Source organism: Sinohyriopsis cumingii, chromosome 8, assembly GCF_028554795.1.
Source record: "Sinohyriopsis cumingii isolate HCF-2022 chromosome 8, ASM2855479v2, whole genome shotgun sequence".
Lineage (NCBI taxonomy): Eukaryota > Metazoa > Mollusca > Bivalvia > Unionida > Unionidae > Sinohyriopsis > Sinohyriopsis cumingii.
The window spans coordinates 10033946-10056209 of record NC_142968.1 but is presented as its reverse complement, the minus strand read 5'-3'; the positions used below and the strand labels follow the sequence as shown (position 1 = coordinate 10056209).

At 31.5% G+C, this 22264-nt stretch overlaps 1 protein-coding gene across 1 annotated transcript in view; it reads left to right on the top strand.

The window, feature by feature from the left end:
• LOC149792961 (uncharacterized) overlaps positions 1-21991 on the top strand; it is a 29024-nt gene extending 7033 nt beyond the window's left edge. The window contains exon 3 of the mRNA XM_089966830.1: positions 18425-21991. Coding sequence (XP_089822956.1) covers positions 18425-18708 — 284 coding nt within the window. The 3' untranslated portion in view covers positions 18709-21991. The remainder of the gene's footprint in view (positions 1-18424) is intronic.
• The last annotated feature ends 273 nt before the right edge of the window (positions 21992-22264 follow it).

Sequence of the window (22264 nt, the reverse complement as noted above, 5' to 3'; positions counted from 1 at the left end):
ACCACGATCAGAGTACACCTCCCCGCTGCTCCGTACCATACACTGGCTATCCATTCGATCCAGAATCAAACACAAAATTTTTTCTCTGTGCTACGTTTCACTGACGGACTCCAGTCACACATACCTATCCGATCTCACCCTTTTTGACACCAGCAAGACACTTACGCTCCTCTTCTGACAATCGTATACTCATTATTCCCACAAGGAAAACGAAGTCATATGGACAACATTCTTTTGCATGCCAGGGCCCAGCAACGTGGAATGAATTGCCCACTGAACTTAGACACAAAAACACAGTAATACCAATCAAGAGTGCTCTTAAAACTCACTTATTTCGTCTGCAAGAACAAACTTAAATACCTAATAATGTTCCCTACCCTAAATATTTACAGCATGTTTTTATGTTTTCTAATTTCATGGAGTTTGATTTTGTAATCGTATCATTATATATGTTTTTTATGTTATAGGTGTTGTCTAATGTTGTAAAGCGCTTAGAGCTTTTAAAGATTAGGCGCTATATAAAGTCCTCATTATTATTATTATTATTATTATTAACATATCTTGGTTCAGTTTGGGGGTAAAGAATGCCATATTGATGTAGGTGTGCCACATAAAGGCTTAGTCTCTTCATATTTTCAATTTAATCCGAAACATTCAACAAAACTTTGATAACTGACCACCTAAACATGTAGATGTAAAGTCAAAGTTACTACCATGTCACATTCGGTGACTATTATGGGTTTACATGGATAAAACGATGCAATTAATCAGAACGGATACACTGTTTGCTTTCGGGTGTCCGTAATGCTTGCTTCAGATTTGTTTGTTTGCATATTTTACCAGGACTTTAAACACACTATTGGTTATACCGTGCGAGCAAATGGAACCTAAGTCTTTCCCAAGGAGGCCATGAGGCATCCGACCCGGGCTGGTCTGAGTGTGTATTGAACTCGCGATCTTTGGATTACGAATCTGACGCTATACTAACTGAGATACCGTGGCTCCCTGCTTATGTCTGAAAGGACACGTACTACTTCTGAGCTTTCATTGGTCCCAACTTAAGGTTGTTAGTTTGTTGTCTTTACAGTAATTATCGACCAATGCATATGGATAGACCCTCAACTTAAGGTTGTTAGTTTGTTATCTTTACAGTAATTATCGACCAATGCATATGCATAGACCCTCAACTTAAGGTTGTTAGTTTGTTGTCTTTACAGTAATTATCGACCAATGCATATGCATAGACCCTCAACTTAAGGTTGTTAGCTTGTTGTCTTTACAGTAATTATCGACCAATGCATAGACCCTCAACTTAAGGTTGTTAGTTTGTTGTCTTTACAGTAATTATCGACCAATGCATATGCATAGACCTTCAGCTGAAGCTGTTTGTTATCTATTGGAAACTTCATATCTATACATAAGGAATTTTCTTTTCTCTGTGTTTTTCAGAATATTCTAATATATTTATGGTCTATTGATACAAATTTCACATGATATATGCTTCTACATATATAGTGTTAAAACCGTCAGGCAATTTATAGGAAAATATGCGAGCACAAAATTTTAAAATAAAAAAAATCAGACACGGAAAATGAAGCTATACTTGCCACGTCCTACAAGCGCAGTAGTCTCTTGCACCGTGCTTGGCAGGAATTGATACCTGACATGCAGTTTGTGAGACGTTGTGACTTGCCTATTGATTTTCAACGTCAACATTCACATCTTTGACCAGAACCTTTATATCGTGTATATTTTACAGACTAAAATAGTTCAGCCCTTTCTCATATACACTTTAGGAGGCGCGGTGACACGGAGGTTAGCTTGATGAACTCGCGACCTGAAGGGCGCGGGTTAGAATCCTACCACAGGATCAGCCTGGATCGGCTACTATGGTGTGTCCTTGAACAACTGACAATACTGAAATTGCCCTGGCGTTAAACAAACGCTAGCGTCAAGCAATTTCCAGTTTAGAAGTGTATTGTTGTTAGGTGTAAGGGTTATTAATATATACAAAGATTTCCAGTTTAGAAGTGTATTGTTGTTTGGTGTAAGGGGTTATTAATATATACAAAGATTTCCAGTTTAGAAGTGTATTGTTGTTTGGTGTAAGGGGTTATTAATATATCATACAAAGATTTCCAGTTTAGAAGTGTATTGTTGTTTGGTGTAAGAGGTTATTAATATATACAAAAATTTCCAGTTTAGAAGTGTATTGTTGTTTGGTGTAAGGGGTTATTAATATATACAAAAATTTCCAGTTTAGAAGTGTATTGTTGTTTAGTGTAAGGGGTTATTAATATATACAAAAATTTTCAGTTTAGAAGTGTATTGTTGTTTGGTGTAAGGGTTATTAATATATCCAAAGATTTCCAGTTTAGAAGTGTATTGTTGTTAGGTGTAAGGGGTTATTAATATATACAAAGATTTCCAGTTTAGAAGTGTATTGTTGTTAGGTGTAAGGGGTTATTAATATATCATACAAAGATTTCCAGTTTAGAAGTGTATTGTTGTTTGGTGTAAGACGTTATTAATATATACAAAAATTTCCAGTTTAGAAGTGTATTGTTGTTTGGTGTAAGGGGTTATTAATATATACAAAAATTTCCAGTTTAGAAGTGTATTGTTGTTTGGTGTAAGAGGTTATTAATATATCATACAAAAGATTTCCAGTTTAGAAGTGTATTGTTGTTTGGTGTAAGGGTTATTAATATATACAAAGATTTCCAGTTTAGAAGTGTATTGTTGTTTGGTGTAAGGGGTTATTAATATATACAAAAATTTCCAGTTTAGAAGTGTATTGTTGTTTGGTGTAAGGGGTTATTAATATATACAAAAATTTCCAGTTTAGAAGTGTATTGTTGTTTGGTGTAAGGGGTTATTAATATATACAAAAATTTCCAGTTTAGAAGTGTATTGTTGTTTTGGTGTAAGAGGTTATTAATATATCATACAAAAGATTTCCAGTTTAGAAGTGTATTGTTGTTTGGTGTAAGGGTTATTAATATATACAAAGATTTCCAGTTTAGAAGTGTATTGTTGTTTGGTGTAAGAGGTTATTAATATATCATGCAAAAGATTTCCAGTTTAGAAGTGTATTGTTGTTTGGTGTAAGAGGTTATTAATATATACAAAGATTTCCAGTTTAGAAGTGTATTGTTGTTTGGTGTAAGGGGTTATTAATATGTACAAAGATTTCAAGTTTAGAAGTGTATTGTTGTTTGGTGCAAGAGGTTATTAATATATCATACAAAAGATTTCCAGTTTAGAAGTGTATTGTTGTTTGGTGTAAGGGGTTATTAATATATACAAAGATTTCTAGTTTAGAAGTGTATTGTTGTTTTGATGTAAGGGGTTATTAATATATACAAAGATTTCCAGTTTAGAAGTGTATTGTTGTTTGCTGTAAGAGGTTATTAATATATCATACAAAGATTTCAAGTTTAGAAGTGTATTGTTGTTAGGTGTAAGGGGTTATTAATATATACAAAGATTTCCAGTTTAGAAGTGTATTGTTGTTAGGTGTAAGAGGTTATTAATATATACAAAGATTTCCAGTTTAGAAGTGTATTGTTGTTAGGTGTAAGGGGTTATTAATATATCATACAAAGATTTCCAGTTTAGAAGTGTATTGTTGTTTGGTGTAAGAGCTTATTAATATATCATACAAAGATTTCCAGTTTAGAAGTGTATTGTTGTTTGGTGTAAGGGGTTATTAATATGTACAAAGATTTCAAGTTTAGAAGTGTATTGTTGTTTGGTGCAAGAGGTTATTAATATATCATACAAAAGATTTCCAGTTTAGAAGTGTATTGTTGTTTGGTGTAAGGGGTTATTAATATATATAAAGATTTCCAGTTTAGAAGTGTATTGTTGTTTTGGTGTAAGGGGTTATTAATATATACAAAGATTTCCAGTTTAGAAGTGTATTGTTGTTTGGTGTAAGAGGTTATTAATATATCATACAAAGATTTCAAGTTTAGAAGTGTATTGTTGCTTGGTGTAAGGGGTTATTAATATATACAAAGATTTCAAGTTTAGAAGTGTATTGTTGTTTGGTGCAAGAGGTTATTAATATATCATACAAAGATTTCCAGTTTAGAAGTGTATTGTTGTTTGGTGTAAGGGGTTATTAATATATACAAAGATTTCCAGTTTAGAAGTGTATTGTTGTTAGGTGTAAGGGGTTATTAATATATCATACAAAGATTTCCAGTTTAGAAGTGTATTGTTGTTTGGTGTAAGAGGTTATTAATAAATACAAAGATTTCCAGTTTAGAAGTGTATTGTTGTTTTGGTGTAAGAGGTTATTAATATATACAAAGATTTCCAGTTTAGAAGTGTATTGTTGTTTGGTGTAAGGGGTTATTAATATATACAAAGATTTCCAGTTTAGAAGTGCATTGTTGTTTGGTGTAAGGGGTTATTAATATATACAAAGATTTCCAGTTTAGAAGTGCATTGTTGTTTAGTATAAGGGGTTATTAATATATACAAAGATTTCCAGTTTAGAAGTGTATTATTGTTTTGGTGTACGGGGTTATTAATATATACAAAGATTTCCAGTTTAGAAGTGCATTGTTGTTTAGTGTAAGGGGTTATTAATATATACAAAGATTTCCAGTTTAGAAGTGTATTGTTGTTTTGGTGTATGGGGTTATTAATATATACAAAGATTCCAGTTTAGAAGTGTATTGTTGTTGGGTGTAAGAGGTTATTAATATATACAAAAATTTCCAGTTTAGAAGTGCATTGTTGTTTGGTGTAAGAGGTTATTAATATATACAAAGATTTCCAGTTTAGAAGTGCATTGTTGTTTGGTGTAAGAGGTTATTAATATATACAAAAATTTCCAGTTTAGAAGTGTATTGTTGTTTGGTGTACGGGTTATTAATATATACAAAGATTTCCAGTTTAGAAGTGCATTGTTGTTTGGTGTAAGAGGTTATTAATATATACAAAGATTTCCAGTTTAGAAGTGTATTGTTGTTTGGTGTACGGGGTTATTAATATATACAAAGATTTCCAGTTTAGAAGTGCATTGTTGTTTGGTGTAAGAGGTTATTAATATATACAAAGATTTCCAGTTTAGAAGTGCATTGTTGTTTGGTGTAAGAGGTTATTAATATATCATACAAAGATTTCCAGTTTAGAAGTGTATTGTTGTTTGGTATAAGAGGTTATTAATATATACAAAGATTTCCAGTTTAGAAGTGTATTGTTGTTAGGTGTAAGGGGTTATTAATATATACAAAGATTTCCAGTTTAGAAGTGTATTGTTGTTTTCGTGTAAGAGGTTATTAATATATACAAAGATTTCCAGTTTAGAAGTGTATTGTTGTTTGGTGTAAGAGGTTATTAAAATATCATACAAAGATTTCAAGTTTAGAAGTGTATTGTTGTTTTGGTGTAAGAGGTTATTAATATATCATACAAAGATTTCCAGTTTAGAAGTGTATTGTTGTTTGGTGTAAGGGGTTATTAATATATACAAAGATTTCCAGTTTAGAAGTGTATTGTTGTTTGGTGTAAGAGGTTATTAATATATTATACAAAGATTTCCAGTTTAGAAGTGTATTGTTGTTAGGTGTAAGGGGTTATTAATATATACAAAGATTTCCAGTTTAGAAGTGTATTGTTGTTTTGGTGTAAGAGGTTATTAATATATACAAAGATTTCCAGTTTAGAAGTGTATTGTTGTTTTCGTGTAAGAGGTTATTAATATATCATGCAAAGATTTCCAGTTTAGAAGTGTATTGTTGTTTTGGTGTAAGAGGTTATTAATATATCATACAAAGATTTCCAGTTTAGAAGTGTATTGTTGTTTGGTGTAAGGGGTTATTAATATATACAAAGATTTCCAGTTTAGAAGTGTATTGTTGTTTTCGTGTAAGGGGTTATTAATATATCATACAAAGATTTCCAGTTTAGAAGTGTATTGTTGTTTTGGTGTAAGAGGTTATTAATATATACAAAGATTTCCAGTTTAGAAGTGTATTGTTGTTTGGTGTAAGAGGTTATTAAAATATCATACAAAGATTTCCAGCTTAGAAGTGTATTGTTGTTTGGTGTACGGGTTTTAATATATACAAAGATTTCCAGTTTAGAAGTGTATTGTTGTTTGGTGTAAGGGGTTATTAATATATACAAAGATTTCCAGTTTAGAAGTGTATTGTTGTTTTGGTGTAAGAGGTTATTAATAAATACAAAGATTTCCAGTTTAGAAGTGTATTGTTGTTTTGGTGTAAGAGGTTATTAATATATACAAAGATTTCCAGTTTAGAAGTGTATTGTTGTTTTGGTGTAAGAGGTTATTAATATATCATACAAGGATTTCCAGTTTAGAAGTGTATTGTTGTTCTCGTGTAAGGGGTTATTAATATATATATACAAAGATTTCCAGTTTAGAAGTGTATTGTTGTTTTCGTGTAAGGTGTTATTAATATATCATACAAAGATTTCCAGTTTAGAAGTGTATTGTTGTTTTGGTGTAAGAGGTTATTAATATATACAAAGATTTCCAGTTTAGAAGTGTATTGTTGTTTTGGTGTAAGAGGTTGTTAATATATACAAAGATTTCCAGTTTAGAAGTGTATTGTTGTTTGGTGTAAGAGGTTATTAAAATATCATACAAAGATTTCCAGCTTAGAAGTGTATTGTTGTTTGGTGTACGGGTTTTAATATATACAAAGATTTCCAGTTTAGAAGTGTATTGTTGTTTGGTGTAAGGGGTTATTAATATATGCAAAGATTTCCAGTTTAGAATTGTATTGTTGTTTGGTGTAAGAGGTTATTAAAATATCATACAAAGATTTTTAGCTTAGAAGTGTATTGTTGTTTGGTGTACGGGTTTTAATATATACAAAGATTTCCAGTTTAGAAGTGTATTGTTGTTTGGTGTAAGTGGTTATTAATATATACAAAGATTTCCAGTTTAGAAGTGTATTGTTGTTTGGTGTAAGGGGTTATTAATATATACAAAGATTTCCAGTTTAGTAGTGTGTTGTTGTTTGGTGTAAGAGGTTATTAAAATATCATACAAAGATTTCCAGCTTAGAATTGTATTGTTGTTTGGTGTACGGGTTTTAATATATACAAAGATTTCCAGTTTAGAAGTGTATTGTTGTTTGGTGTAAGGGGTTATTAATATATACAAAGATTTCCAGATTAGAAGTGTATTGTTGTTTGGTGCAAGAGGTTATTAATATACCATACAAAGATTTCCAGTTTAGAAGTGTATTGTTGTTTTGGTGTAAGAGGTTATTAATATATACAAAGATTTCCAGTTTAGAAGTGTATTGTTGTTTGGTGTACGGGTTTTAATATATACAAAGATTTCCAGTTTAGAAGTGTATTCTTGTTTTGGTGTAAGAGGTTATTAATATATACAAAGATTTCCAGTTTAGAAGTGTATTGTTGTTTTGGTGTAAGAGGTTATTAATATATCACACAAAGATTTCCAGTTTAGAAGTGTATTATTGTTTGGTGTAAGGGGTTATTAATATATATAAAGATTTCCAGTTTAGAAGTGTATTGTTGTTTTGGTGTAAGGGATTATTAATATATCATACAAAGATTTCCAGTTTAGAAGTGTATTATTGTTTGGTGTAAGAGGTCATTAATATATCATACAAAGATTTCCAGTTTAGAAGTGTATTGTTGTTTGGTGTACTGGTTTTAATATATACAAAGATTTCCAGTTTAGAAGTGTATTGTTGTTTTGGTGTAAGAGGTTATTAATATATACAAAGATTTCCAGTTTAGAAGTGTATTGTTGTTTTCGTGTAAGAGGTTATTAATATATACAAAGATTTCCAGTTTAGATGTGTATTGTTGTTTTGTGTACGGGTTTTAATATATACAAAAATTTCCAGTTTAGAAGTGTATTGTTGTTTTGGTGTAAGAGGTTATTAATATATACAAAGATTTCAAGTTTAGAAGTGTATTGTTGTTTGGTGTAAGAGGTTATTAATATATACAAAGATTTCCAGTTTAGAAGTGTATTGTTGTTTGGTGTAAGAGGTTATTAATATATACAAAGATTTCCAGTTTAGAAGTGTATTGTTGTTTTGGTGTAAGAGGTTATTAATATATACAAAGATTTCCAGTTTAGAAGTGTATTGTTGTTTGGTGTAAGAGGTTATTAATATATACAAAAATTTCCAGTTTAGAAGTGTATTGTTGTTTGGTGTAAGGGGTTATTAATATATACAAAAATTTCCAGTTTAGAAGTGTATTGTTGTTTAGTGTAAGGGGTTATTAATATATACAAAAATTTTCAGTTTAGAAGTGTATTGTTGTTTGGTGTAAGGGTTATTAATATATCCAAAGATTTCCAGTTTAGAAGTGTATTGTTGTTAGGTGTAAGGGGTTATTAATATATACAAAGATTTCCAGTTTAGAAGTGTATTGTTGTTAGGTGTAAGGGGTTATTAATATATCATACAAAGATTTCCAGTTTAGAAGTGTATTGTTGTTTGGTGTAAGACGTTATTAATATATACAAAAATTTCCAGTTTAGAAGTGTATTGTTGTTTGGTGTAAGGGGTTATTAATATATACAAAAATTTCCAGTTTAGAAGTGTATTGTTGTTTGGTGTAAGAGGTTATTAATATATCATACAAAAGATTTCCAGTTTAGAAGTGTATTGTTGTTTGGTGTAAGGGTTATTAATATATACAAAGATTTCCAGTTTAGAAGTGTATTGTTGTTTGGTGTAAGGGGTTATTAATATATACAAAAATTTCCAGTTTAGAAGTGTATTGTTGTTTGGTGTAAGGGGTTATTAATATATACAAAAATTTCCAGTTTAGAAGTGTATTGTTGTTTGGTGTAAGGGGTTATTAATATATACAAAAATTTCCAGTTTAGAAGTGTATTGTTGTTTTGGTGTAAGAGGTTATTAATATATCATACAAAAGATTTCCAGTTTAGAAGTGTATTGTTGTTTGGTGTAAGGGTTATTAATATATACAAAGATTTCCAGTTTAGAAGTGTATTGTTGTTTGGTGTAAGAGGTTATTAATATATCATGCAAAAGATTTCCAGTTTAGAAGTGTATTGTTGTTTGGTGTAAGAGGTTATTAATATATACAAAGATTTCCAGTTTAGAAGTGTATTGTTGTTTGGTGTAAGGGGTTATTAATATGTACAAAGATTTCAAGTTTAGAAGTGTATTGTTGTTTGGTGCAAGAGGTTATTAATATATCATACAAAAGATTTCCAGTTTAGAAGTGTATTGTTGTTTGGTGTAAGGGGTTATTAATATATACAAAGATTTCTAGTTTAGAAGTGTATTGTTGTTTTGATGTAAGGGGTTATTAATATATACAAAGATTTCCAGTTTAGAAGTGTATTGTTGTTTGCTGTAAGAGGTTATTAATATATCATACAAAGATTTCAAGTTTAGAAGTGTATTGTTGTTAGGTGTAAGGGGTTATTAATATATACAAAGATTTCCAGTTTAGAAGTGTATTGTTGTTAGGTGTAAGAGGTTATTAATATATACAAAGATTTCCAGTTTAGAAGTGTATTGTTGTTAGGTGTAAGGGGTTATTAATATATCATACAAAGATTTCCAGTTTAGAAGTGTATTGTTGTTTGGTGTAAGAGCTTATTAATATATCATACAAAGATTTCCAGTTTAGAAGTGTATTGTTGTTTGGTGTAAGGGGTTATTAATATGTACAAAGATTTCAAGTTTAGAAGTGTATTGTTGTTTGGTGCAAGAGGTTATTAATATATCATACAAAAGATTTCCAGTTTAGAAGTGTATTGTTGTTTGGTGTAAGGGGTTATTAATATATATAAAGATTTCCAGTTTAGAAGTGTATTGTTGTTTTGGTGTAAGGGGTTATTAATATATACAAAGATTTCCAGTTTAGAAGTGTATTGTTGTTTGGTGTAAGAGGTTATTAATATATCATACAAAGATTTCAAGTTTAGAAGTGTATTGTTGCTTGGTGTAAGGGGTTATTAATATATACAAAGATTTCAAGTTTAGAAGTGTATTGTTGTTTGGTGCAAGAGGTTATTAATATATCATACAAAGATTTCCAGTTTAGAAGTGTATTGTTGTTTGGTGTAAGGGGTTATTAATATATACAAAGATTTCCAGTTTAGAAGTGTATTGTTGTTAGGTGTAAGGGGTTATTAATATATCATACAAAGATTTCCAGTTTAGAAGTGTATTGTTGTTTGGTGTAAGAGGTTATTAATAAATACAAAGATTTCCAGTTTAGAAGTGTATTGTTGTTTTGGTGTAAGAGGTTATTAATATATACAAAGATTTCCAGTTTAGAAGTGTATTGTTGTTTGGTGTAAGGGGTTATTAATATATACAAAGATTTCCAGTTTAGAAGTGCATTGTTGTTTGGTGTAAGGGGTTATTAATATATACAAAGATTTCCAGTTTAGAAGTGCATTGTTGTTTAGTATAAGGGGTTATTAATATATACAAAGATTTCCAGTTTAGAAGTGTATTATTGTTTTGGTGTACGGGGTTATTAATATATACAAAGATTTCCAGTTTAGAAGTGCATTGTTGTTTAGTGTAAGGGGTTATTAATATATACAAAGATTTCCAGTTTAGAAGTGTATTGTTGTTTTGGTGTATGGGGTTATTAATATATACAAAGATTCCAGTTTAGAAGTGTATTGTTGTTGGGTGTAAGAGGTTATTAATATATACAAAAATTTCCAGTTTAGAAGTGCATTGTTGTTTGGTGTAAGAGGTTATTAATATATACAAAGATTTCCAGTTTAGAAGTGCATTGTTGTTTGGTGTAAGAGGTTATTAATATATACAAAAATTTCCAGTTTAGAAGTGTATTGTTGTTTGGTGTACGGGTTATTAATATATACAAAGATTTCCAGTTTAGAAGTGCATTGTTGTTTGGTGTAAGAGGTTATTAATATATACAAAGATTTCCAGTTTAGAAGTGTATTGTTGTTTGGTGTACGGGGTTATTAATATATACAAAGATTTCCAGTTTAGAAGTGCATTGTTGTTTGGTGTAAGAGGTTATTAATATATACAAAGATTTCCAGTTTAGAAGTGCATTGTTGTTTGGTGTAAGAGGTTATTAATATATCATACAAAGATTTCCAGTTTAGAAGTGTATTGTTGTTTGGTATAAGAGGTTATTAATATATACAAAGATTTCCAGTTTAGAAGTGTATTGTTGTTAGGTGTAAGGGGTTATTAATATATACAAAGATTTCCAGTTTAGAAGTGTATTGTTGTTTTCGTGTAAGAGGTTATTAATATATACAAAGATTTCCAGTTTAGAAGTGTATTGTTGTTTGGTGTAAGAGGTTATTAAAATATCATACAAAGATTTCAAGTTTAGAAGTGTATTGTTGTTTTGGTGTAAGAGGTTATTAATATATCATACAAAGATTTCCAGTTTAGAAGTGTATTGTTGTTTGGTGTAAGGGGTTATTAATATATACAAAGATTTCCAGTTTAGAAGTGTATTGTTGTTTGGTGTAAGAGGTTATTAATATATTATACAAAGATTTCCAGTTTAGAAGTGTATTGTTGTTAGGTGTAAGGGGTTATTAATATATACAAAGATTTCCAGTTTAGAAGTGTATTGTTGTTTTGGTGTAAGAGGTTATTAATATATACAAAGATTTCCAGTTTAGAAGTGTATTGTTGTTTTCGTGTAAGAGGTTATTAATATATCATGCAAAGATTTCCAGTTTAGAAGTGTATTGTTGTTTTGGTGTAAGAGGTTATTAATATATCATACAAAGATTTCCAGTTTAGAAGTGTATTGTTGTTTGGTGTAAGGGGTTATTAATATATACAAAGATTTCCAGTTTAGAAGTGTATTGTTGTTTTCGTGTAAGGGGTTATTAATATATCATACAAAGATTTCCAGTTTAGAAGTGTATTGTTGTTTTGGTGTAAGAGGTTATTAATATATACAAAGATTTCCAGTTTAGAAGTGTATTGTTGTTTGGTGTAAGAGGTTATTAAAATATCATACAAAGATTTCCAGCTTAGAAGTGTATTGTTGTTTGGTGTACGGGTTTTAATATATACAAAGATTTCCAGTTTAGAAGTGTATTGTTGTTTGGTGTAAGGGGTTATTAATATATACAAAGATTTCCAGTTTAGAAGTGTATTGTTGTTTTGGTGTAAGAGGTTATTAATAAATACAAAGATTTCCAGTTTAGAAGTGTATTGTTGTTTTGGTGTAAGAGGTTATTAATATATACAAAGATTTCCAGTTTAGAAGTGTATTGTTGTTTTGGTGTAAGAGGTTATTAATATATCATACAAGGATTTCCAGTTTAGAAGTGTATTGTTGTTCTCGTGTAAGGGGTTATTAATATATATATACAAAGATTTCCAGTTTAGAAGTGTATTGTTGTTTTCGTGTAAGGTGTTATTAATATATCATACAAAGATTTCCAGTTTAGAAGTGTATTGTTGTTTTGGTGTAAGAGGTTATTAATATATACAAAGATTTCCAGTTTAGAAGTGTATTGTTGTTTTGGTGTAAGAGGTTGTTAATATATACAAAGATTTCCAGTTTAGAAGTGTATTGTTGTTTGGTGTAAGAGGTTATTAAAATATCATACAAAGATTTCCAGCTTAGAAGTGTATTGTTGTTTGGTGTACGGGTTTTAATATATACAAAGATTTCCAGTTTAGAAGTGTATTGTTGTTTGGTGTAAGGGGTTATTAATATATGCAAAGATTTCCAGTTTAGAATTGTATTGTTGTTTGGTGTAAGAGGTTATTAAAATATCATACAAAGATTTTTAGCTTAGAAGTGTATTGTTGTTTGGTGTACGGGTTTTAATATATACAAAGATTTCCAGTTTAGAAGTGTATTGTTGTTTGGTGTAAGTGGTTATTAATATATACAAAGATTTCCAGTTTAGAAGTGTATTGTTGTTTGGTGTAAGGGGTTATTAATATATACAAAGATTTCCAGTTTAGTAGTGTGTTGTTGTTTGGTGTAAGAGGTTATTAAAATATCATACAAAGATTTCCAGCTTAGAATTGTATTGTTGTTTGGTGTACGGGTTTTAATATATACAAAGATTTCCAGTTTAGAAGTGTATTGTTGTTTGGTGTAAGGGGTTATTAATATATACAAAGATTTCCAGATTAGAAGTGTATTGTTGTTTGGTGCAAGAGGTTATTAATATACCATACAAAGATTTCCAGTTTAGAAGTGTATTGTTGTTTTGGTGTAAGAGGTTATTAATATATACAAAGATTTCCAGTTTAGAAGTGTATTGTTGTTTGGTGTACGGGTTTTAATATATACAAAGATTTCCAGTTTAGAAGTGTATTCTTGTTTTGGTGTAAGAGGTTATTAATATATACAAAGATTTCCAGTTTAGAAGTGTATTGTTGTTTTGGTGTAAGAGGTTATTAATATATCACACAAAGATTTCCAGTTTAGAAGTGTATTATTGTTTGGTGTAAGGGGTTATTAATATATATAAAGATTTCCAGTTTAGAAGTGTATTGTTGTTTTGGTGTAAGGGATTATTAATATATCATACAAAGATTTCCAGTTTAGAAGTGTATTATTGTTTGGTGTAAGAGGTCATTAATATATCATACAAAGATTTCCAGTTTAGAAGTGTATTGTTGTTTGGTGTACTGGTTTTAATATATACAAAGATTTCCAGTTTAGAAGTGTATTGTTGTTTTGGTGTAAGAGGTTATTAATATATACAAAGATTTCCAGTTTAGAAGTGTATTGTTGTTTTCGTGTAAGAGGTTATTAATATATACAAAGATTTCCAGTTTAGATGTGTATTGTTGTTTTGTGTACGGGTTTTAATATATACAAAAATTTCCAGTTTAGAAGTGTATTGTTGTTTTGGTGTAAGAGGTTATTAATATATACAAAGATTTCAAGTTTAGAAGTGTATTGTTGTTTGGTGTAAGAGGTTATTAATATATACAAAGATTTCCAGTTTAGAAGTGTATTGTTGTTTGGTGTAAGAGGTTATTAATATATACAAAGATTTCCAGTTTAGAAGTGTATTGTTGTTTTGGTGTAAGAGGTTATTAATATATACAAAGATTTCCAGTTTAGAAGTGTATTGTTGTTTGGTGTAAGAGGTTATTAATATATACAAAGATTTCCAGTTTAGAAGTGTATTGTTGTTTTGGTGTAAGAGGTTATTAATATATACAAAGATTTCCAGTTTAGAAGTGTATTGTTGTTTTGGTGTAAGAGGTTATTAATATATACAAAGATTTCCAGTTTAGAAGTGTATTGTTGTTTGGTGTAAGAGGTTATTAATATATACAAAGATTTCCAGTTTAGAAGTGTATTGTTGTTTTGGTGTAAGAGGTTATTAATATATATAAAGATTTCCAGTTTAGAAGTGTATTGTTGTTTGGTGTAAGAGGTTATTAATATATACAAAGATTTCCAGTTTAGAAGTGTATTGTTGTTTTGGTGTAAGAGGTTATTAATATATACAAAGATTTCCAGTTTAGAAGTGTATTGTTGTTTTGGTGTAAGAGGTTATTAATATATACAAAGATTTCCAGTTTAGAAGTGTATTGTTGTTTGGTGTACGGGGTTATTAATATATACAAAGATTTCCAGTTTAGAAGTGTATTGTTGTTTTGGTGTAAGAGGTTATTAATATATCATACAAAGATTTCCAGTTTAGAAGTGTATTGTTGTTTGGTGTAAGGGGTTATTAATATATATAATGATTTCCAGTTTAGAAGTGTATTGTTGTTTGGTGTAAGGGGTTATTAATATATCATACAAAGATTTCCAGTTTAGAAGTGCATTGCTGTTTTGGTGTAAGAGGTTATTAATATATACAAAGATTTCCAGTTTAGAAGTGTATTGTTGTTTGGTGTAAGAGGTTATTAAAATATCATACAAAGATTTCCAGCTTAGAAGTGTATTGTTGTTTGGTGTACGGGTTTTAATATATACAAAGATTTCCAGTTTAGAAGTGTATTGTTGTTTGTTGTAAGGGGTTATTAATATATACAAAGATTTCCAGTTTAGAATTGTATTGTTGTTTGGTGTAAGAGGTTATTAAAATATCATACAAAGATTTTCAGCTTAGAAGTGTATTGTTGTTTGGTGTACGGGTTTTAATATATACAAAGATTTCCAGTTTAGAAGTGTATTGTTGTTTGGTGTAAGGGGTTATTAATATATACAAAGATTTCCAGTTTAGAAGTGTATTGTTGTTTGGTATAAGGGGTTATTAATATATACAATGGTTTCCAGTTTAGAAGTGTATTGTTGTTTGGTGTAAGAGGTTATTAAAATATCATACAAAGATTTCCAGCTTAGAATTGTATTGTTGTTTGGTGTACGGGTTTTAATATATACAAAGATTTCCAGTTTAGAAGTGTATTGTTGTTTGGTGTAAGGGGTTATTAATATATACAAAGATTTCCAGTTTAGAAGTGTATTGTTGTTTGGTGCAAGAGGTTATTAATATACCATACAAAGATTTCCAGTTTAGAAGTGTATTGTTGTTTGGTGTAAGGGGTTATTAATATATACAAAGATTTCCAGTTTAGAAGTGTACTGTTGTTTGGTGTAAGGGGTTATTAATATATACAAAGATTTCCAGTTTAGAAGTGTATTGTTGTTTGGTGTAAGAGGTTATTAAAATATCATACAAAGATTTCCAGTTTAGAAGTGTATTGTTGTTTGGTGCAAGGGTTTATTAATATATCATACAAAGATTTCCAGTTTAGAAGTGTATTGTTGTTTGGTGTAAGAGGTTATTAAAATATCATACAAAGATTTCCAGTTTAGAAGTGTATTGTTGTTTTGGTGTAAGAGGTTATTAATATATCATACAAAGATTTCAAGTTTAGAAGTGTATTGTTGTTTTGGTGTAAGAGGTTATTAATATATACAAAGATTTCCAGTTTAGAAGTGTACTGTTGTTTGGTGTAAGAGGTTATTAATATATACAAAGATTTCCAGTTTAGAAGTGTATTGTTGTTTGGTGTAAGAGGTTATTAATATATACAAAGATTTCCAGTTTAGAAGTGTATTGTTGTTTTGGTGTAAGAGGTTATTAATATATACAAAGATTTCCAGTTTAGAAGTGTATTGTTGTTTGGTGTAAGAGGTTATTAATATATACAAAGATTTCCAGTTTAGAAGTGTATTGTTGTTTGGTGTAAGAGGTTATTAATATATCATACAAAGATTTCCAGTTTAGAAGTGTATTGTTGTTTGGTGTAAGGGGTTATTAATATATCATACAAAGATTTCCAGTTTAGAAGTGTGTTGTTGTTTGGTGTAAGGGGTTATTAATATATCATACAAAGATTTCCAGTTTAGAAGTGTATTGTTGTGTTCGTGTAAGAGGTTATTAATATGTCATACAAAGATTTCCAATTTAGAAGTGTATTGTTGTTTGGTGTAAGGGGTTATTAATATATCATACAAAGATTTCCAGTTTAGAAGTGTATTGTTGTTTTCGTGTAAGAGGTTATTAATATATCATACAAAGATTTCCAGTTTAGAAGTGTATTGTTGTTTGGTGTAAGGGGTTATTAATATATCATACAAAGATTTCCAGTTTAGAAGTGTATTGTTGTTTTCGTGTAAGAGGTTATTAATATATCATACAAAGATTTCCAGTTTGGAAGTGTATTGTTGTTTGGTGTAAGGGGTTATTAATATATCATACAAAGATTTCCAGTTTAGAAGTGTATTGTTGTTTGGTGTAAGGGATTATTAATATATTATACAAAGATTTCCAGTTTAGAAGTGTATTGTTGTTACGTGTAAGGGGTTATTAATATATCATACAAAGTTATGAACAATATTACTTACTGTCTACAAGTCTCATTTCATCCATGACGGTTTATAGTCTGTAGTGTCTCTGTATGCCTTCATGTGCGCACAGTACCTGTCTCTAAAATATTATGTGTGCCTTCAGGTGTGCACAGTGCTTACCTGTAAAAAGTTATGTGCCTTCAGGTGTGCACAGTGCTTACCTGTAAAAAGTTATGTGCCTTCAGGTGTGCACAGTGCTTACCTGTAAAAAGTTCCGTTCATCTAATGGTTCCAGATAGATGATATTGGCGTGTTTATTATTCACTGTTTATGGCCACCATTTTATCATTCTCGATTATAATTAGAATATAAGCAGCACAGGGTGGGTGGGTGGGTGTTGGGTCAACCCGGGCGGTGGATTATCGACGCCCTCACAAAGATATGTTGACTCCCGCTCCCTTGGTGCTATATATGAAAAGTATGGTGTAAAGACACTGTGCATGTGCTCTTCTGTCCCTCGTGTGTGCATTTACAGTGTTGTTTCAATTAAACGTTTTAATGTTTTGAATCTGGGACGTGCAGCAAAATCAACAACTTATTAAAGGTTTATTGAAATTATTATAATGTATTCATTAGGAATGACCTTCATTAAAAGCTAGGTACTACAAGCAATTATAATTCATTACATGGCAGTTTCTGCTATGTATTTTTAAAATCGTGTCGACCACATTACTATGGTACAGTAAAGTGTCGTGATGAATCTTCTTATATTCTGAAATAACTGGCTGAGTCTATGGGAATTAGATGTGATATTTGGTTTAGTTTCTTAAACTACACCTACATCTGTCTGTCTTAATTTTACTTCAGTGCGGGTACCCTTTGTGATATAGTCACTTTTTCTGTGGTGGATTGCAATACAATGTTATTTACTGTTGCCTTCAAGGCCGAGTGCCTTTCTCCAGTTCTCTCCCTTTATTGTTTGTGTTGAAACAACCACGACTCTGACAAATGTGTGTGTGTGTGTGTGTGTGTGTGTTTTGTGTGTGTGTGTGTGTGTGTGTGTGTTTAGGATTTTTAACGTAGCTTTAACAATTTCTCAGTCATATCGCTACGATGTCTGCAGTGTGGCAGTTTATAGTGATGTCTAGCACTGGGGCATCATGCCGCAGACATGTAGCATTATGTCCCACCCAGTCACATTATCCTGACACCAGGCCGACCAGTCCTAACACTAACCTCCTAATGTTGAGCGCCAGGCGAGGCAGCTGTTAGTACCATTTTTGTAAGTCTTTGGTATGATCGAACCCACGACCTTCCGCATCCGAGGCGGACGCTCTAACCACTAGGCCACAGGAACGGTTGCTCTGAGAAATATACAGTGCAAATGCACGATTTATTCGCGCCAGTATTCCATGATGGGTGAGCAACCTCGACCTTACTATTGCATAAGGGTGAATAGAAAACTAAGGTGAATGTTTTGGACTTATTAACAATTAATCTAGGTAAAACCAGCAGTTATAATTAATTACAACTCATACTTTTGATGTGCTAATATTAATTCATATGGCCAAAATTTATGGCGTAAGGACATAGGAGTGGACATAAAGCTTAATCCAGAATATCTGTACTTTTTGTGATAAAGGACTTTTCTTGCATGTTTCAGAAGGACACGAGTGTACAGCAATGCAGTCAGCAATCAAGATCTTCCAAGAAAAGATAGTGCGTTACATTTTCATAGAGTGGCATGTCATTCGGGATACAATGTTTGGTATCAACCCCGATTGCCCGACCGACAAGGCGAGAGAGCTAGTCAGTCGACTTCATCATCTTGGTTATACCCCTTATGAATATCTTCCTAGAATAAAAGCATTAGCAATCGACAGGGCCACGGAATGGTCAGCCAGTGGTATACTTTTCCAGCATAAGAACTCTGTTCAAATTTTGTAGGAAATAACGTCAAAAGATTTTAAAACCATTTTTAAGTTTTTCCGCTCCTGTTTTTTTTTTTTTTTATCATACAATGCCGTGATAACGAAATACTCTGCCCTGTTAATTTTTATATAGAAAAGCCGAATCGTTCGATAATATAAAAAATAATAGTAAAAACAGTAATCATGAAAATCGTTAACAGTCACTTTTTACAGGTAGTTTATTAAGTTGAGAAAAACATGGCTGAGAATTTTACCTTTTGCGTCATATTCCCCACTCTCAAGCCGGTGAAGAAGGCCGCGACAAACATTTGCTGTATCGAATAATTTACCCAATTCTGCCTGTTTTCTACCCGTTTTGCGGAAAGTTTGAACAAATTACAGCTAATGGCAGGATATGAATTATTTACAAAACACCAGAAAACGCAAGTTATGATAAAAATATGTTTACAAACAATTATTTGAGAAAGATTCGCTATTTATTTTTGATGCATTGTCTATCTTCGACATGGGTATTTTATTATTTGCTATGAAAATTGTTGACTTTCGGCTAACGAACGCACGTCTATCTGATACCACGTCCCAGTTATAAAATAAATAGGAATATATCTTAAGATTGGATAGGTTTCTTTCTATGACACCAAAAAGTATGTTACAACAGATTAAGATGAGATAGGTTGCTCTCTATGACACCAAAATGTATGTTACAACAGATTAAGATGAGATAGGTTGTTCTCTATGACACAAAAACAGTATGTTACAACAGATTGGTATGAGATAGGTTTCTCTCTATGACACCAAAAAGTATGTTACAACAGATTAAGATGAGATAGGTTGTTCTCTATGACACCAAAAAGTATGTTGCAACAGATTAAGATGAGATAGGTTGTTCTCTATGACACCAAAATGTATGTTACAACAGATTAAGATGAGATAGGTTGTTCTCTGTGACACAAAAACAGTATGTTACAACAGATTAAGATGAGATGGGTTGTTCTCTATGACACAAAAACAGTATGTTACAACAGATTAAGATGAGATAGGTTGCTCTCTATGACACAAAAACAGTATGTTACAACAGATTAAGATGAGATAGGTTGCTCTCTATGACACAAAAACAGTATGTTACAACAGATTAAGATGAGATAGGTTGCTCTCTATGACACCAAAAAGTATGTTACAACAGATTAAGATGAGATAGGTTGTTCTCTATGACAAAAAAACAGTATGTTACAAGATATATCAGTAGCTTTTCTTAGATGAAATTTTTCTAGTTTTTACCTTTAACCTTGGTGTGACAAAACTTATATTTAGAAAGATGAATTTGGGGGCTAGCGGTTTGAGTCTGAAATTTAAAAAAAAACAAACAACGAAGCAACTGTCCTTTGTGGCAATATAGGAACGCCATTAAAGATCTTTCCTTTCCGAGCGCATCGTTAGGAGCGCCAATAAAGAACATTGCCCCCGGGGTCCTTTAACCTTCGCCCTGGCACTGTCATATTCTTTTCTATTTTGAAAAATGCAACAAGATATGCCCAGTACATTTTAAGTTCCTCGTGCGATTTGGACCAAAAAACTTATTTTTCATCCTTATTATTTAGAGTTATATGACTGAGCTTGCATGCAGTGACCACGAACTGGCTTACAATGACTACGAACTTGCTTACAATGTCTACGAGCTTGCATGCAGTGACTACGAGCTGGCTTAGAATGACTACAAGCTTGCATGCAATGATTACGAGCTGGCTTAGAATGACTACAAGCTGGTTTAGAATGACTATGAGCTTGCTTAGAATGACTATGAACTTGCTTAGAATGACTATGAATTTGCTTAGAATGACTACTATATTGCTTAGAATGACTACAAGCTTGCTTAGAATGACTATGATCTTGCGTACAACGACTACGAGCTTGCTTACAATGACTATGAGCTTGCGTACAACGACTACGAGCTTGCGTACATTGACTATGAGCTTGCGTACAACGACTACGAGCTTGCGTACAATGACTATGAGCTTGTGTACAATGACTATGAGCTTGCGTACAATGACTACGAGCTTGCGAACTTGCTTAGAATGACTATGAACGTGCGTACAATGACTAAGAGCTTGCGAGCTTGCTTAGAATGACTACAAGCCTGTATAGAATGACTACGATCTTGCGTACAATGACTATGAGCTTGTGTACAATGACTATGAGCTTGCGTACAATGACCACGAGCTTGCGAACTTGCTTAGAATGACTATGAACGTGCGTACAATGACTAAGAGCTTGCGAGCTTGCTTAGAATGACTACAAGCCTGTATAGAATGACTACGATCTTGCGTACAATGACTATGAGCTTGTGTACAATGACTATGAGCTTGCGTACAATGACTACGAGCTTGCGAACTTGCTTAGAATGACTATGAACGTGCGTACAATGACTAAGAGCTTTCGAGCTTGCTTAGAATGACTACGAGCCTGTATAGAATGACTACGATCTTGCGTACAATGACTTGAGCTTGTGTACAATGAATACGGGCTTGCTTACAACGTCTAGGAGCTTGCTACGAGCCTGTATAAAATGCTACGAGCCTTAATATAACGATCACGAGCTTGCTTAAAATGACTATGAGCCTGTATAGAACGACTACGAGCTTGCGTACAATGACTATGAGCTTGTGTATAATGAATACGGGCTTGCTTACAACGTCTAGGAGCTTGCTACGAGCCTGTATAAAATGATCACGAGTTTGCTTAGAATGACTACGAACTGGCTTACATTGACGTTAGTTGAGGGATATCGATAATACGAATAGTTTTAATAGGGTTGGTAGGCGTGTTATAGCTACATGTCAGGAATAGCACATAATGCGTTAAAAGTAATAAATTATTAACTTGAAAAGCTGTAATTTAAATGTGCTGGCAGTCTTTTTTTATGCGGAAAAGGTATTTATATGAGACACAATAGGAATTTCATATTGCAGTTTAAGCGCAGTGGATCACGGCAGTGAGAAAGTATTGAGATATTGCATTGTAATTAACGTATTTTATGAAGACAAAGCAAGATCAACTGAGTGTTATTTTTCATTTACATTGGACCTTGTGTACATGTGGCAAACATCACGATGTCATGTATCGTGGCGTGCCATATCGGTCTTCTTCCAGTCAACTCGGTCCAATGACTGACAATCATTTTACACGCATGCATGTAGTACAATGGCTATCACACTTTCTATATGGAAGGTACAGTTGCTGTCGTAAATGTTAATAGCTTAGAGATTTCATGAACATTCCTGAAATACATGTTACGAAATGAATATGTTTGTTTTATATTTTTCTTATTTTTCTCTTCTTTTACCGCATATAGTTCTGTAAATATTATTCCGCCGAAGTGTGTGTGTGTGGGTGTATATATATATATATATATATATATATATATATATATATATATATATATATATATATATATATGTGTGTGTTCAGATATGAGCCTTCTTCTTTAATACCCTTCTAACGTAATGAAAAGTACATCACATTAGCTAATTATCATAAATAAACATAATATATATTTAAATGGAAATGGGAGAACA